The sequence below is a fragment of the Macaca fascicularis genome, chromosome 10 (assembly GCF_037993035.2).
Source record: "Macaca fascicularis isolate 582-1 chromosome 10, T2T-MFA8v1.1".
Taxonomy (NCBI): Eukaryota; Metazoa; Chordata; class Mammalia; order Primates; family Cercopithecidae; genus Macaca; species Macaca fascicularis.
The window spans coordinates 100,314,097-100,329,578 of record NC_088384.1 but is presented as its reverse complement, the minus strand read 5'-3'; the positions used below and the strand labels follow the sequence as shown (position 1 = coordinate 100,329,578).

At 46.4% G+C, this 15,482-nt stretch overlaps 2 protein-coding genes across 5 annotated transcripts in view; one reads left to right on the top strand and one right to left on the bottom strand.

Annotated features, from left to right (window-relative positions):
* Positions 1-989, bottom strand: part of GDAP1L1 (ganglioside induced differentiation associated protein 1 like 1) — a 32,290-nt gene extending 31,301 nt beyond the window's left edge. For 2 of the 3 annotated variants that reach the window (XM_045362997.1, XM_074005389.1), the window contains exon 1: positions 546-792. In XM_045362997.1, coding sequence (XP_045218932.1) covers positions 546-725 — 180 coding nt within the window. In that variant the 5' untranslated portion in view covers positions 726-792. Of the gene's footprint in view, positions 1-545; positions 793-857 lie in introns of those variants that run through there. The other variant, XM_045362998.1, reaches the window with a different exon arrangement.
* Positions 1-15,482, top strand: part of OSER1 (oxidative stress responsive serine rich 1) — a 104,129-nt gene that overhangs the window by 58,484 nt on the left and 30,163 nt on the right. For both annotated transcript variants that reach the window (XM_065523188.1, XM_045362996.3), the window contains exon 2: positions 1,586-1,656. The gene's annotated coding sequence lies outside the window, so the exon portion shown is untranslated. The remainder of the gene's footprint in view (positions 1-1,585; positions 1,657-15,482) is intronic.

Here is a 15,482-nt window from a genome sequence, read left to right as displayed (position 1 = left end):
GACTGGGGACAGATCCTCCAAACCCCAGCCAGAAGAAGGCCCGCAGACAGAGGGGCAGAGGAGCTGTGACCTGGGGGGCTGCAGTGTCCGGGAAGGCAGCGTGCAGGGAGGGACTGAGAGGGGGCTACCGGGGCTGGACCCCAGGAAGCGCTTCTTCTCCCTCCCTGCAGCAGCAGCACCTCCCACCCCACCAGGCCGTCTTCCCAGCAGTGCCCATTCTCTTCCCCTCGCCTTTGTCTCTTTTCTCAGCACCCCCACCCACCCGCCCGCGCCCCGCACCCCGACAGACCTGCTGTTTCTGGGAGGGAAAGAGGCAGAGTGGATGCTCCTAAAATTGAGAACTGTGCTCCTGGGGCCCAGGCAGGGCCTGTCGCCTCCCAGGTGAGCAGCCCTGGAAGGAACACCCGCGTCCCCCGACCTCCGGGACCCCCAGACCCCAGGTTTCCCCCTCCAGTCTTTCGCTGCCGTCAGATCCCTCAAGCCCTGGGGCTCCCCTCCCCAAGCCTCCCGGCCACCGGCGCAGGCGGCTCCCGGCCCGTTTCTACCTTCTGTGAGCTGAAGGACTGGGTCCAGTGGTACAGAACCAGGCTCTCCCTGGGCCAATGGGCGGGGCTGGCCGCCTCGGGAGCGTCGGGGGCCTCCGCCGGCTTGGCCGCATCGCTCTCCAGTGCGGAGATGGGCCACCAGCTGCAGTTGGTGGGGGTCAGATTGTTGGGGGTCGCCATGACAGCCCGGAATCAGAGGCAGGAAAGAAGGAGGCTCCGGCGCGGCGGCTCTCTCTCGCCCAGCATCACATGGCCTCGCCGAGCCTGCCCCTCTCCTCCCTCCCTCCCCGCTCCGTGAATGTCATTACTCACCGGGCAGTTGGGGGAGGGGGCAAGGGGATCCCGGGAGCTCCTTCCTTCTCCTCCCCCTGGCCCGCCCCTGGCCCGCGCCAGAAAAGCCGCCAGCCCTCAGTGTCAGTCTCCCTGCAAGGATGGAAGGAACCCGAGGAAGTAGGTCGTGCCCCCCAAACAGATCAGCGTGTGGGGCCAGGCACCTGCCAAAGATTCCACCATCATCAACGCTTTCCTGCTTCTCGGTCTTCTAAGGGGCAAATACCTCTTAACTGGGATTCTAGAGATCTGTTCCTTTAGAAATTAGTGTCTGGAAATTACTTGTCTCGCGTTGAAGCTGTTATCTTCTAACTTTTCCCCTGAAGGGCCTCGAAGGGTAGAGGGAACAGACTATGATATATTTAACAGACACTTACATAGCAGACACTTACTTACTGTATGCCCAGGCACTGTTCTAAGAGCTTTACAACTATCAGCCCATTTAGCTCTCACAATAGTCCTATTAGCTTCATTTTACAGAGAAGGAAACTGAGGCACAGAGAGGCTAAGTGACCTTGCCCAAGGTCATCGAGCTGGTAGGTGTTGAGGCTGATGTGAACATAGGCAGTCTGGCTCCAGAGTCTGTGCTCCTAGCCATAAGGTCATGATAATATGGTAAGAATATAAACAATGGCACAGCAACCATTTATCAACCTGAGCCCCTTACATGCATCATCTCATTTCATCTGCACAATCATCATTTTTCACAGATGAGAAAGGCGAGGCTCAGAAATGTCAAGTCATTGGTTCCAGGTCGCATCTTCTACCAAGGCATAACCAGGTGAGCCCAAAGAAAGCCCATAATGCCTTTGCTGTCACAAAGTCTGCCCTAAACATTCATAAGAACTTCAGAAAAGTTCCTTAATACACCTATACTTCCATTACTATAAATACTGTGTTTTAATTTATTTACCATTGAGGAAATACAGAAGCAGACCCTGGGACAACAGATGGAAATAGATGTACTAGGAAGATAAGCTCAGTCCTCCTTCTTACCCCCCACCACCCACCCCCATCCATCATGCTGCTAAGGACTCCTGGGTACCTCATCCCCCAGGCTGTAAGCCGTACTCAAAAGGAACCAGTGAACCTCCTTCTACCAGGTAACAGATGTTCTGTGGCCCCTGGGTTTCCCTTTTGCCTTGGCTGCCACAAAACCTATAGCTACATTTTCTATCAAGTCTCAGTTGCTACATTAGCCTCCCTCGTTCAGCATACATTTTTTGTCACTCTTTTGTGAAATTTTTGTTATTGTTCACTGTTCGATTTTGCAAAAAAGGGCATGGTATATCTTGAAGGAAAATTCAATCCTGTATGCTCCCAGGGTCACAATCTTGCAGGTTTAACAAGTGCCATAGGCGATTCTCATGAGATGCAAGGTTGGTGATATGGTTTGCATCTGTGTCTCCACCAAATTTCATGTTGAAATGTAGTCCCCAGTGCGGGAGGTGGGGCCTTGTAGGAGGTGATTGGATCATGGGGGTGTACCCCTCTTGGCTTGGTGCTGTCCTTGCAATAGTCAGTGAGTTCTTGTGAGATCTGATTGTCTAAAAGTGTGTGGTCGGGAACAGGTTAAGAAAGCAAAATAAAAAAATAAGTATGTGGCACATCTTCCCCTACTCTGTCTTGCTTCCTCTCTCACCATATGATATGCCAACTTCCCCTTTGCCTTCAGCCATGATTGGAAGCTTTCTGAGGCCTCACCAGAAGCCACGCAGGTGCTGGTGCCATGCTTCCTGTATAGCCTGCAGAACCATGAGCCAATTACACCTCTTTTCTTTATAAATTACCCAGTCTCAGGTATTTCTTTATCTCAATGTGAGAATGGTCTAACACAGTTGGGAAACACTGAGATAGAGGAAAGATCCCTGGATTGGAGGCAGTAAGATAGGACTCCTGGTTGGGTGACTTCTCACAGGTCACTTACCCTCTCTGAGATTCGACTCGTCATCTGTGAAGTAGAGATGATGATAACTGCACGAGGCAGAGATGGATCACTGTCACCCAGTGTTCTCAGTCCATAGGACACAGTAGTTGTTGGAAGGTGGCTGCCACTCACCAGGGACTACTCCACTTTGCATTGAGGTGGGGCAACCACATGACTGAGTTGTGGCCAATGAATGTGGGCAGAAGTGAGGAATGCTGCTGCCCATAAAACCCCCATGATCCTCCACTCTCTCTTCCCATCTGCCTATTGAATATCAATGCCTGGAGGAACTTGAAAGCCCCAAGGGAAAGTTGATAAAACTCCTTCTTCCTCCCCACACCTGCTGCCAAATGGACTTTATATGAGTGAAAATAAAATTCTATTGTGTGAAGTCACTGAGGTTTGTATCTGTTATAGCAACAAGTGCTGTGTTACTGAACATACTGCCTCCAGCAGTGTGGCAAAAGTTAAATACGCTAATGCAGAAGTTGCAAACTGACAATGTGTTGGCTTGGACCCACCCTGCAGATATGTTCTCTTATGCCTACCCCAGTGTTATTTTATTGACAAATTTTAAAATGAGCAATTTCATGCAAACATCTGGATTTCCAGGTTCATGAAAACCCAGAATAGCTGGCACCTGGGTTTGCATGCCAGCAGTTGGACCAGGAGCGGCCATCCTGTTGGGTGGAAATTTGATGGTATGGAAAATCTGGCCCCTATCAATGTCTTGAAACTGGTGGCATTCAGGGAGCCTGACTCACAGCAGTCATGCTCAGATACGTGTTCATTCCCTCAACTAATATTAATTGTGGACCCACTGTGTGCCAGGTGTGTTGCTAGGCACCAGAGATATAGCAATAAGACAGACAGACAGACAGACAGACACTGGCCTGCTCTTTGGCTTGTTCACTTAGCAAGACATCTTGGAAAGAGTTTCCTATCAGCACAACAGGTCTACCCTATACTTTGTAGGACTCTGTACTATATGGATAGATCACAAAAAATTTACTTAACTTCTACTGATGGACATATATGTTGTTTCTAATCTTTTATAATAAAGATAAAGCTGCAGTGAATATCCTTATTTATATATATTTGCCCATATTTCTATATAATCTGTTTGCTAAATTCCTAGAAGCAATTGAAGGGCATGGCTTTGCCAAACATCACTTCAAAGAGGTTATACTACAGTGCCCATTTCCCTCACCCTTGCCAACGCAGCCTATTTTAAAACTGTTTCTTTGTGAATCTATGGGGAGAAAATGGTATGTCTTTAGTTTGCTTTTTTTTTTCTTATTATTACAAAACAATTTCAAACATGTGAAAGTAGCTCAATGAACATCCATATATCTATCACCTAGGTATAAGCATTGGGAAAAATTTGCCATATTTGTTTAATTGGGGAGTGAAGTATTTTGAAATAAATTATAGGCATCATGATATTTCTCCAACTAAATATATCGGTATTCGATACTTATAAAGTATCAAATAATTTGTATCTAACATAGGTCATTTTCTTACATAAAATGCAATTTTCATATTAAGAAATTAACAATATGAAGGCCAGGTATGGTGGCTCACGCCTGTAATCCTAGCACATTGGGAGGCCGAGGCAGGCATATCACTTGAGTCCAGGAGTTTAAGGCCACCCTGGGTGACATGGTGAGGCCCCATCTCTACAAAAAATACAAAAATTAGCCAGGCATGGTGTCATGTGCCTGTTGTCCCAGCTACTTAGGAGGTTGAGGCGGGGGGAATCGCTTGAGCCTGGGAGGTGGAGATTGCAGTGAGCTGAGATTATGCCACTGCACTCCAGCCTGGGCCACAGAGTGAGACCCTGTCTCAAAAAATATATTTATATTCAAATCTCTCCAGTTTTGCCAGAAATGTCTTTACAGGTGGTTTCAACCAGGATCCAATCAAGGACCACGTAATGGATTTTGTTCCTGCAGTCTTAAGTCTATTTTAATCTAATATGGTCCTCACTGTATTTTTTTTTTTTTTTTGACCCCCAATGGCAGTGACTCATGAAGAGACTGGGCCAGTTGTCTTGGACAGTGTTCCTCTCTGGGATCTGTCACGTTGCTTCACTGTGGTGTCCTTTAACTTCCTGTACTCTCTCCTATATTTCCCAAAAATTAGTATTTACATCCAATGGATGGATTAGATTTAGATGGAACATTTTGGGGTAAGAAAGTAATTATATTTCACGAGTGGTGCTATGTGCTCCATTTCACCTCACTTCATGTCTAACTGTCCCACTGCTAATAATGCCAAGCCTGATCATGGGCTTCAGGCGGTGACCACACCTCTCTAGGTAAATGTCCACTTCTCCTCTTCTGACCAGCTCCTTGTGGGTGTCCAGTTCCTCATTCATTGATGGTCTGTGACTGAATCAGTTACTATCATTAGAAAATGCTGATTTTCTAATTTTGTCCTTTTGTTGCCATTTGTCAGCTGGCATTCTTTATGTGAATTTCATTAATTATGAGTGAAATTCACCATACCTTCAACTGTTTAAAAACCAGGCCGGGTGTGGTGGCTCACACCTGTAATTCCAGCACTTCTGGAGGCTGAGGTGGGTGGATTGCTCCAGTCCAGGAGTTCAAGACCAGCCTGGGAAACATGGCAAAACCCCATCTCTAGTAAAAATACAAAATATTAGCTGGGTGTTGTGCCACACACCTGTAGTCCCAGCTACTTGGGAGGCTTTGCAGTGAGATGGGAGGATTGCAGTGAGCTGAGATTGCGCTGCTGCATTCCAACTTGGGCAACTGGAGTGAGACCCTGTCTCAAAACAAACAAACAAACAAACAAAAGCCAACTTAACTTCTTTCCTGGTGAATCATCTGTGTTTTTGTGGGGACCTGGACAATGATAGGACTGTGTGATAAGTGCCGTGACTGCGATGGGAAGGGGGTGTGGTAGAGCCAGAAAGGGACGTCTGGATCCCCTGTCTGAGCACTGGTGATGCCAGGGAAGGCTTTTCAGAGGCAATGGCTCTCAGTATGGGTTCCTGCCAAGCAGACCCTAAGACACGTACTCAAGGGCACATAATTAACTTTCGAGAAAAAAGACATCCTGGGAGGCAAGTGGGGCAGACAGGAAAGACAGCCAAGGAAGGTGTATTGCCAAGCAAGTTACTACTGTGGGTGACCAGGGCTTAATCCCAAAGGGAAATTCTGAGAGCCACACGAAGGCCCTCAGCATTACCCTGCCCAAGGAGGGAAAGAACTGGGGTATTTACACAGAAAGTCCTGTCAGTCGTTGTTTGAGGGCTGCTTCTTGAGAGAAGTTTTAATTCCTTGGCACTTCAGGCCTGCCCTGCAGTTGGCAGAGTGGTTCCCAGTGGCCACAGAAAGCCCTCCGGCAATAAACATGAGTGTTTCGAGCTAGGGGTCAGCTGATGTGCACTGAGTGGGAAGAGTGGGGCGTCCAGGCAGGCATCATCAGCGTTTGCTCAGGGACTTGAAGCAGAGGCTTGTGGGATGAGGGGGCATAGCCAGCTGGGGGGAAGGAGGTGGAAAGGATGCATGCTCCAGGTAGAGACACAGGCCCAGAGGTGGGACAGGGGCAGAGTGCTTGACAGGCTGATGCTCACTCATCTGCTGGAGGCAGAGTGGAGACATGAGGCTGAGTGGTACTGCTAGGCCACTTAGGCCACCTGTAGGAGTCATCACATTGTGCCAAGGGCACTGGGAAGTCCCTGAAGAGTAGTTTTTTTCTTTTTTTGGGTGGGGGATGGAGTCTCGCTCTGTCGCCCAGACTGGAGTGCAATGGTGCCATCTCGGTTCACTGCAACCTCTACCTCCTGGGTTCAAGCGATTCTCCTGCCTTAGCCTCCTGAATAGCTGGGAATACAGGCGTGCTCCACCATGCCTGGCTAATTTTATATTTTCAGTAGAGATGGGGTTTCACCATGTTGGCCAGGCTGGTCTTGAACTCCTGACCTCAGGTGATCTGCCTGCCTCGGCCTCCCAAAATGCTGGGATTACAGGTGTGAGCCACCATGGCCAGCCCCCTAGAGAGTTTTAAGTGGTGAAATTATTGTCCAGTTTGGGTGTCAGAAATCTGAAAAGTACGTATTCCTCACAGGGTGGGACTACTCCTCCCCTCCTTCTGTGACACCTAGAAATGGACTCAGCCAAGTGGTTGCCACTGAATGTGAACTCAGGGCACAATGAGATGGGACACCTGGGGAACATCTCACCCAGACCTATACTGGCAGACTGTATAATAAAAGTGTCTGATAACACATATGATCATATGTTATCATGACATAATAACAGCCAGGAGGATGTTCCATGTGCTCAATACCTCGCTAAGCACCCCACTGCCATTATCTCATTGAGGTCGATACTGTTATCACCTTGATGTGAGGATGGATGGTTCAGTTGGCCCATTCTGGGATTCCCCAGCCAGTGTCTCTCCTCCTTGAACATGGCTAGGACACACGGCTGACTTCTGGCTCTCTAGGGCCGCCTTTCCAAGTTTTTTTTACTGACTCTCTGTCTCCTGTCTTTTTCCAGGCAGGTTTAATACAAAGATCTCAGGGGTGTTTAGTGACTCACAGTCAATCCTCCAGTGGTGCCTCATCTCACACAGAGGAGGGCCAAAGTCCTAATGACTTAAGGTGCTACCCCATCTGGCCCCGTCTGGTCCCCATCACACCTCCCCATCTCCTTTCGCCCTCCCTTGCCCGCTGCCCCAGCCCATCGGCCTCCCGACTCTTCCCTGGAGGCAGTGGGTGCCGCTCCACACTTTGCCCAGGGTCTCTTCACTTGCTGTTCCCACTGCCTGCCATGCTCTTTTTTTTTTTTTTTCCCCAAGCTGTCTCCCTCAGCACCTTCATATCTCTGCTCATGTAAATGCCAGCTTAGAATTAGCTAAACCTGGCCGGGTGTGGTGGCTCAAGCCTATAATCCCAGCACTTTGGGAGGCCGAGACAGGTGGATCACGAGGTCAGGAGATCGAGACCATCCTGGCTAACACGGTGAAACCCCGTCTCTACTAAAAAATACAAAAAACTAGCCGGGCGAGGTGGCGGGCGCCTGTAGTCCCAGCTACTTGGGAGGCTGAGGCAGGAGAATGGCATGAACCCAGGAGGCGGAGCTTGCAGTGAGCTGAGATCTGGCCACTGCACTCCAGCCTGGGCGACAGAGCGAGACTCCGTCTCAAAAAAAAAAAAAAACAAAACAAAAAAACAAAAAAACCAAGAATTAGCTAAACCTTTCTTGACTGCCCATGTAAAAGAGGTAGCTACTCTGACCCAGCACTCCTTTACATGACTTTATTTTTCTCCATAGCACTTTCCAACAGGGGGTCTGCCAAGCAGGGTTTTTCTGTTTGTTTTTTGTTTGTTTGTTTGTTTTGTTTTGAGACGGAGTTTCACTCTTGTCACCCAGGCTGGAGCGCAATGGCTCGATCTCGGCTCACTGCAACCTCCGCCTCCCAGGATCAAACCATTCTCCTGCCTCAGCCTCCCAAGTAGCTGGGATTACAGGTGTGCGCCACCTTGCCTGGCTTATTTTGTATTTTTAGTAGAGACGGGGTTTCTCCATGTTGCTCAGGCTGGTCGCAAACTCCTGACCTCAAGTGATCCACCGCCTCGGTCTCGCAAAGTGCTGGGATTACAAATGTGAGCCACTGCACCTGGCCTGCCGTGCAGTTATTATCTATCTCTCTGATAGGGATATAAGCTCCATAAGGGTAAGGATGTGGTAATGTTCACTGCTGCCTTCAGCTCCTGGCCCAGAGCCTGACACAGAGTAGGTGCCCAGTATTAAATAAACAAGTCAATCAATGAATGACCCCTGGCCTGCCCCGGAGATGACCTCTGGTCAGCCTGATGGAAGTTTGCCGTGACCCTAAAGTCTCCGTTCCACACTTTTAGGCAATCTCTCAATTCTCTTTTTCAGAACACTAATCGCATTCACTGGGTATCATTTTAATTCGAGAGGTGACATTATTTCCAAGGTCTTGAAGGGCACTGCTGCTCCCCATCATTTTCCCTTCTACTCCAAAACACTTTAAATCCTGCTTGGACTTAAAGAGTAGGGGAAGGGCTGACAGATTTGATACACAAAGCTTAACAAATTTTGTACCATGAAAATTATAAAATAAAGTTAAAAGAAAAGAAATAGACTGGGAGAAATATTCACAATTTACATAAAAACATGTATTCATCCATTTCCATATTGCTATGAAGAAATACCTGAGACTGGATAATTTATAAAGAAAAAGAGATTTAATGACTGAAGAGGCCTCACAATCATGGTGAAGGTGAAACAGGAGCAAGGACGTGTCTTACATGTACTCTCTTGGCAGCAGGCAAGATGAGTGTGTGCAGGGGAACTGCCCTTTATAAAACCATCAGATCTCATGAACCTTATTCATTATCATGAGAACAGCACATGAAAACCCACCCCCATGATTCAATTACCTCCCACCAGGTCCCTCCCACAACATGTGGGGATTATGGGAGCTATAATTCAAGATGAGAGTTGGGTGAGGACACAGCCAAACCATATCAAGACATAATATTCGTCATACATAAAGAGTTCCTGCAAATCAATAAGTAGTAGTTAAAATTAGAAACAAGAAATTCATACTAAAATCTGCAGTGGACACTGTAGTTGTCTGTCCAACATCCATTCTACACACATCTACCTCCCCTCACCCCACCCCTTCATGTTGCAGCCAAGGGACTAGGGTGGGGCTTACCTTGACTTCTGCCCCAGTGGTCAAAGCCAATCAGGTTAATCTCATCCTCCCTTGTTCCAGTGATTGTTTCTAATACGTGAGCCAGTCAGCCCAGAGCATTTTGCTGGTGGTCCAGGGGTGGTCCTGTTAGTGCAAAGCTCAGGTTTTTGTGCAGTGCTTGTGGGATGTGTCTGCTCTTTTTTTTTTTCTTTTTCTTTTTCTTTCTTTCTTTTATTTTTTGAGACAGTCTCACTCTGTTGCCCAGGCTGGAGTGCAGAGGTGTGATCTTGGCTCACTGCAACCTCCACCTCCTGGGTTCAAGAGTTACTCCTGCCTCAGTCTCTAAGTGTCTGGGATTACAGGCATGTGCCACCACACCTGGCTAACTTTTGTATTTTTAGTAGAGACGGGGTTATACCATGTTAGCCAGGCTGGTTTTGAACTCCTGACCTCAGGTGATCTGCCCACCTTGGCCTCCCAATGTGCTGGGACTACAGGCATGAACCACTGCACCCAGTCATGGGATGTGGCTGCTCTTTTTGCTAAACTTTGGCCAGGAAGCCTGTAGCCTCCACTGCTCCTGGCAGCCATTCTTGAGGGGAGCCAGGCTTGAATGAAGCTGACACCAAATGACAGGGTACTGAGCTGGAAGCAAATGACCTCTGGGTGAAATAACTGAGTTGCTGTCTTAAGCAACCCTGCAGCTCCAGCCCACTAAACTTGCCAGTTATGAAAGCCAATAATTTGCTAACTGCAATTTTAAAGTCCAAAGTTACAAAATCAAAAGTTTTCTCTCTCTATCCCCACTGCAAGTTACAAGTTTAAGACAAACTCATTTAGTGGCAACATCTGCACTGAACTGATATGAGACTATGATTTTTATTTATCTTTCTCTAAAGAAACATTAATGTATTTGATTATGAGGTGCTGCCCCGGCCCCCACTGGGAATTTCACTAATATTTAGTATAGTACTACATTACCTTTCTAAAATCCCACAAAAGCCAAATTCAAAAATTCATTTCAGATAAGAGATTGTGGATTTGCCTAGCCTTTCAGGAAGAAAATTTGGTGAAATTTAACGAAAATCTGTCAAATGTACTTACCTTTTAGGAATTTATCCTATAGAAACTATTGGCTAGGTATACAAGGTTGTACGAATTTATAATAATCATAATAACAGCTACGAGGGTTTTCCATGTGCCAGACAGTGCGCTAAGCACTTTATGGACATTATCTTGAGAAAGATATTGTTATTATCCTGATAATATACATCGGGAAACTGAGACTCATCTGGATATGAATGGTAGTAGCCTAAAGTCAAGAGCTAATGAACACTAAGTCCATAGAAAATGAATTTTGAAGTGTCCAGACAATAGGGGATTTGACTTAAAAATTAGAGTATATCTATAACACAGTTGGATGAATTGATTGATTGAGAGGGTCTCACTCTGTTACCCAGGCTGGAGTGCAGTGATGCAATCATGGCTCACTACAGCCTCCACTTCCACAAGCTCAGGTGATCCTCCCACTTCAGCCTCCTGAGTAGCTGGGACAACAGGCTTGTGCCACGATACCCAGCTAACTTTTGTACTTTTTGTAGATATGGGGTTTCACCATGTTGCCCAGGCTGGTCTTGAACTCCTGAGTTCAAGCAATCTGCCCATCTAGGCCTCCCAAATTATTGGGATTATAGGTGTGAGTCATCATACTGCACCATGGAATAATTCATATCCACTAAATATAAGGAAGGATTTCATGATATGTTTAAATTTTAAGAACAGGTATTGATTATATAAGGTGTTTTAAAAATTCTATTTAGCTTAGGTTATTACAACCTTTAAAATGTAAAGAGGAAAAAAGCAGGTTACCAAAAAAGTATGTACAATTCAATTTTTTAAGACATATAAATAAAAGTTTAATAGTAGTCATGTGGTTATATTGAGATGGGTAGAGACAAGGGTAAGAAGAGATCATGAGTGGGTTTTTTTTTTGTTGTTTATTTTTCTTTCTTTCTTTTTTTTTTGAGATGGAGTCTTACTCTTGTCACCCAGGCTGGAGTACAGTGGCACAATCTCGGCTCACTGTAACCTCCACCTCCTGGGTTCAAGCAATTCTCCTGCCTCAGCCTCCCAAGTAGCTAGGATTACAAGTACATGTCACTACACCTGGCTAATTTTTGTATTTTTAGTAGAGACAGGGTTTCACCATGTTGGCCAGGCTGGTCTCGAACTCCTAACCTCAAATGACCCACCCTCCTTGGCCTCCCAAAGTGCTGGATTACAGGCATGAGCCACTGCACCTGGCCTGTTATTTATTTTTCTTAATTGGAGTTTCTGGTTTTCCTTCTGTTATGGACTTAATTGTGCATCCCAAAATTGATATGATGAAGTAACCCCTAATGTGGTTATATATGAAAATAGAGCCTTTGAGGACATAATAAAGGTTAGATTAGGTCATAAGGGCGAAGCCCCAATTCAACAAGACTCTTTTCCTTCTAAGAGGAAGAGACATAGGAGTGCTCACAGAAGAAAGGCCCTGTGAGGACACAATGAGAAGGTTGCTGTCTGCAAGTCAGCAAGGGGGGCCTCAACAGAAACCAACCCTGCTGGTACCTTAATCTTGGATTTGCAGCTTCCACAACTGTGAGAAAATGAGTTTCTGATTTTTTTTTTTCTGTCTACTTCTTTCATTTAGTTTCTGATGTGTAAGCCACCTCGGGTGTGATATTTTGTTATGGCAGCCCAAGCTGACTAATATACCTATTGTAGACATGCATTATTCCATCGTTTTTAAAAATTTTTTTAATCTAAGTTGTTCAGAAAAAAAAAAAAAAAAAAAAAGATACTGCTTGATTTCCCTGTGCCAGTCCTGGTCCTCACACTGCAGGAAAAGGGAAGGGACTTCACATTGTCTGAATGTCCTTCTGAGCTAGACCTGTTACCAAAATCTCATGGAAAGGGCATTAATGTCCACATTTGACAGATGGAAACAGTGACTCAGTAAACAATAAATGCTGGCCAGGGCTGTGGCTCACACCTGTAATCCCAGCACTTTGGGAGGCAGGGGCAGGCGAATCACCAGAAGTCAGGAAGTCGAGGCCAGCCTGACCAACATGGTGAAACCCTGTCTCTACTGAAAATACAAAAATTAGCTGGGCATGGTTGTGGGTGCCTGTAATCCCAGTTACTTGGGAGGCTGAGGCAGAAGAATTGCTTGAACCCAGGAGGTGGAGGTTGCAGTGAGCCTAGATTGCGCCATTGCACTCCAGCCTGGGTGACAAGAACGAAACTCCTTCTCAAAAAAAAGAAAGAAAGAAAGAGAGAGAAAGAAAGAAGGAAAACAAGAAATGCCCGGCCCCCAATCCCCAGCTAGGAAGCAAGCATAGCTGGCGTTGGGACCCAGGGCTATCTGACCCCCAAATCCAGTTGAGCTTGTCCCATCTCTTACCTCTGCCTCCATATAGTGGATGCTGAAATGGCCACAGATATGGGTAGGGTTGGGGTGGGGAACATCTTTCAGCCTGTAAGGAGCACCCAGAATATTTTTGCTTCCAAATTCTGGGCAAGAATGGCTTTCCTGAGAGTAAGAAGTCACTTGAATTTTGCTGTGACAAATCTTAACAGCTAACGCATCACTTCTACATCTATTGCATCAGGGTTTATAGCAGGACGAGCCGCAGACAAAATTTCTCAAACACCAGATTAAAGAAGGAAGAGGTTTTTTTTTTCCGGCCGGGAGCGACGGCAGACTCGCGTCTTAAGAGCCGAGCTCCCTGAAGAAGAAATACATGACCTTTTAAAAGGCTTACAACTTTAAGGGATCCATGTAAAAGGGTCGTGATAAATCAAGCAAGCATGGAAAATGTGACGAGGGGCTACATGCATCAGCTAACAGAACAAAAAGTTTTACAATGCTTTCTCATACAATGTCTGGAATTTATAGATAACACTAGTAGTTTTGGACAGGGGTTAATATTATTATTATTATTTTAACCACCAGGGCCAGGTGGTGGTGCCAAGGTCATCTAGCTATTTATTTATTTATTTTACTTCTGTTTCTTTCCAACTTTTTGCTTTCTCCCCCTTCTCCTGTCTTATAAACTAGGGAAAAGGGGAGATGGGGAAAAGCTGGGAAGGACAACAGGAGAAGTGGTGGTCTCATTCTATAGGTTCACTGACTTGAGAAGCTGCAGGCATGGGAGAAGTGCCATGAATGAGGCAAGCCAGGCGTAAAGCAATGCTGTGTGGTGGAGACTGTGGCAAACTGGAGAGCACAAGTTCTTCTCAACACGACAGTCGCTCCTCGTCCAGCCACTGGAATGCAAACCCAGGTGCCAGTGATTCTGGGTTTTCACGAACCTGGAAATCCAGATGTTTGTGTGAATTTGCTCATTTAAAAATTTACTGATAAATTCGGTTGGGTGCAGTGGCTCCCGCCTGTAATCCCAGCACTCTGGGAGACCAAGGCGGTGGATCACCTGAGGTCAGGAGTTCGAGACAAGCCTGGCCAATATGGCGAAGCCCCGTCTCTAAATACAAAATTAGCTGGGCATGGTGCTGTGCAGCTGTAATACCAGCTACTTGGGAGGCTGAGGCAGGAGAATCGCTTGAACCTGGGAGGCAGAGGTTGCAGTGAACCAAGATGGCGCCACTGCACTCCAGCCTGAGTGACAGAGCGAGACTCCATCTCAAAAAAAATAAAAATAAAAATTTATTGATAAATTTATATAAAAAAGAACACTGGGGCAGGCATAACAGAACATGTCTACAGGGTGGATCCAAGTCCATACATTGTCAGTTTGCAACCTCTGCATCAGAGCATTTAATTTTTGCCACACTCCCAGAGGCGGTATGTTTGGTAACATAGCGATCCTTACTGTAACAGATACAAGTCTCAGTAGCTAAACACATGGAAATTTACTTTTCACTAATATAAAGTCCAGTTGGCAGCAGTGTGGGGAGGAACAAAGAGTTCTATCAACCTTCCCTTGGGGCTTTCACGTTCCCCCGGGCATTGATATCCGATGGGCAGATGGGAAGAGAGAGTGGAGGATCATGGGGGTTTTATGGGCAGCAGCATTCCTCACTTCTGCCCACGTTCATTGGCCACAACTCAGTCATGTGGTCGCCCCACCTCAGTGCAAAGTGGAGCTGGGAAATGCAGTCCCTGGTGAGTGGCAGCCTCTTTCCAACACCTACTGCGTCCTATGGACTGAGAACACAGGTCTCTGGGGGCAGAGATGGATCTCTGCCTCATGCAGTTACTATCATCATCTCTATTTTACAGATGAAGAGATGAATCTCAGAGAGGGTAAGTGACCTGTGAGAAGTCACACAGCCAGGAGCCCTGTCTTACTGACTCCAATCCAGGGATCTTTCCTCCATCTGTGTTTCTCAACCTTGCATCTCGTGAGAATCACCTATGGCACTTGTTAAACATACAGGTTCCTGGTCCTCACCCCAGACTTTGAATCTGAATGTTCAGCAGAAGAATGTAGTAATCCTAGATCGTTCTTATATTAGACTCTACACTGGTGGCTGAACCTCAGCAGCATCTGGGTAGCTTTCTGAAACAATAATCTCTTGGCCCTGACACCTAGTAATTCTGATTCAGTTGGTCTGGGACAGGAGCCCTGACATGGACATTTTATAAAGCTCCCAGGTGATCCTGAGAACCACTGCTTCTGCTCCAAACCAAACTGGGCTGGCATCAGTGTCACCCAGTAGAGATTTCAAGCTAAAGCAGTGAAAGAGAAGGTGGCGGGGAGCGGAGGGGTGTCAGTCAGTGATTTTTTACCCTGTGTGCACTTTAGAACTAACTAAGGTCTTTATTTATAAAGTAGCAATGCCAGGAACCCAGCCCTAGAGATTCTGATTTAATTGGTTTATAGTACAGCGTGGGAATCCACATTTATTTATTTATTTATTATTTATTTTTAAGATGGAGTCTCACTCTGTTGCCAAGACTGGAGTGC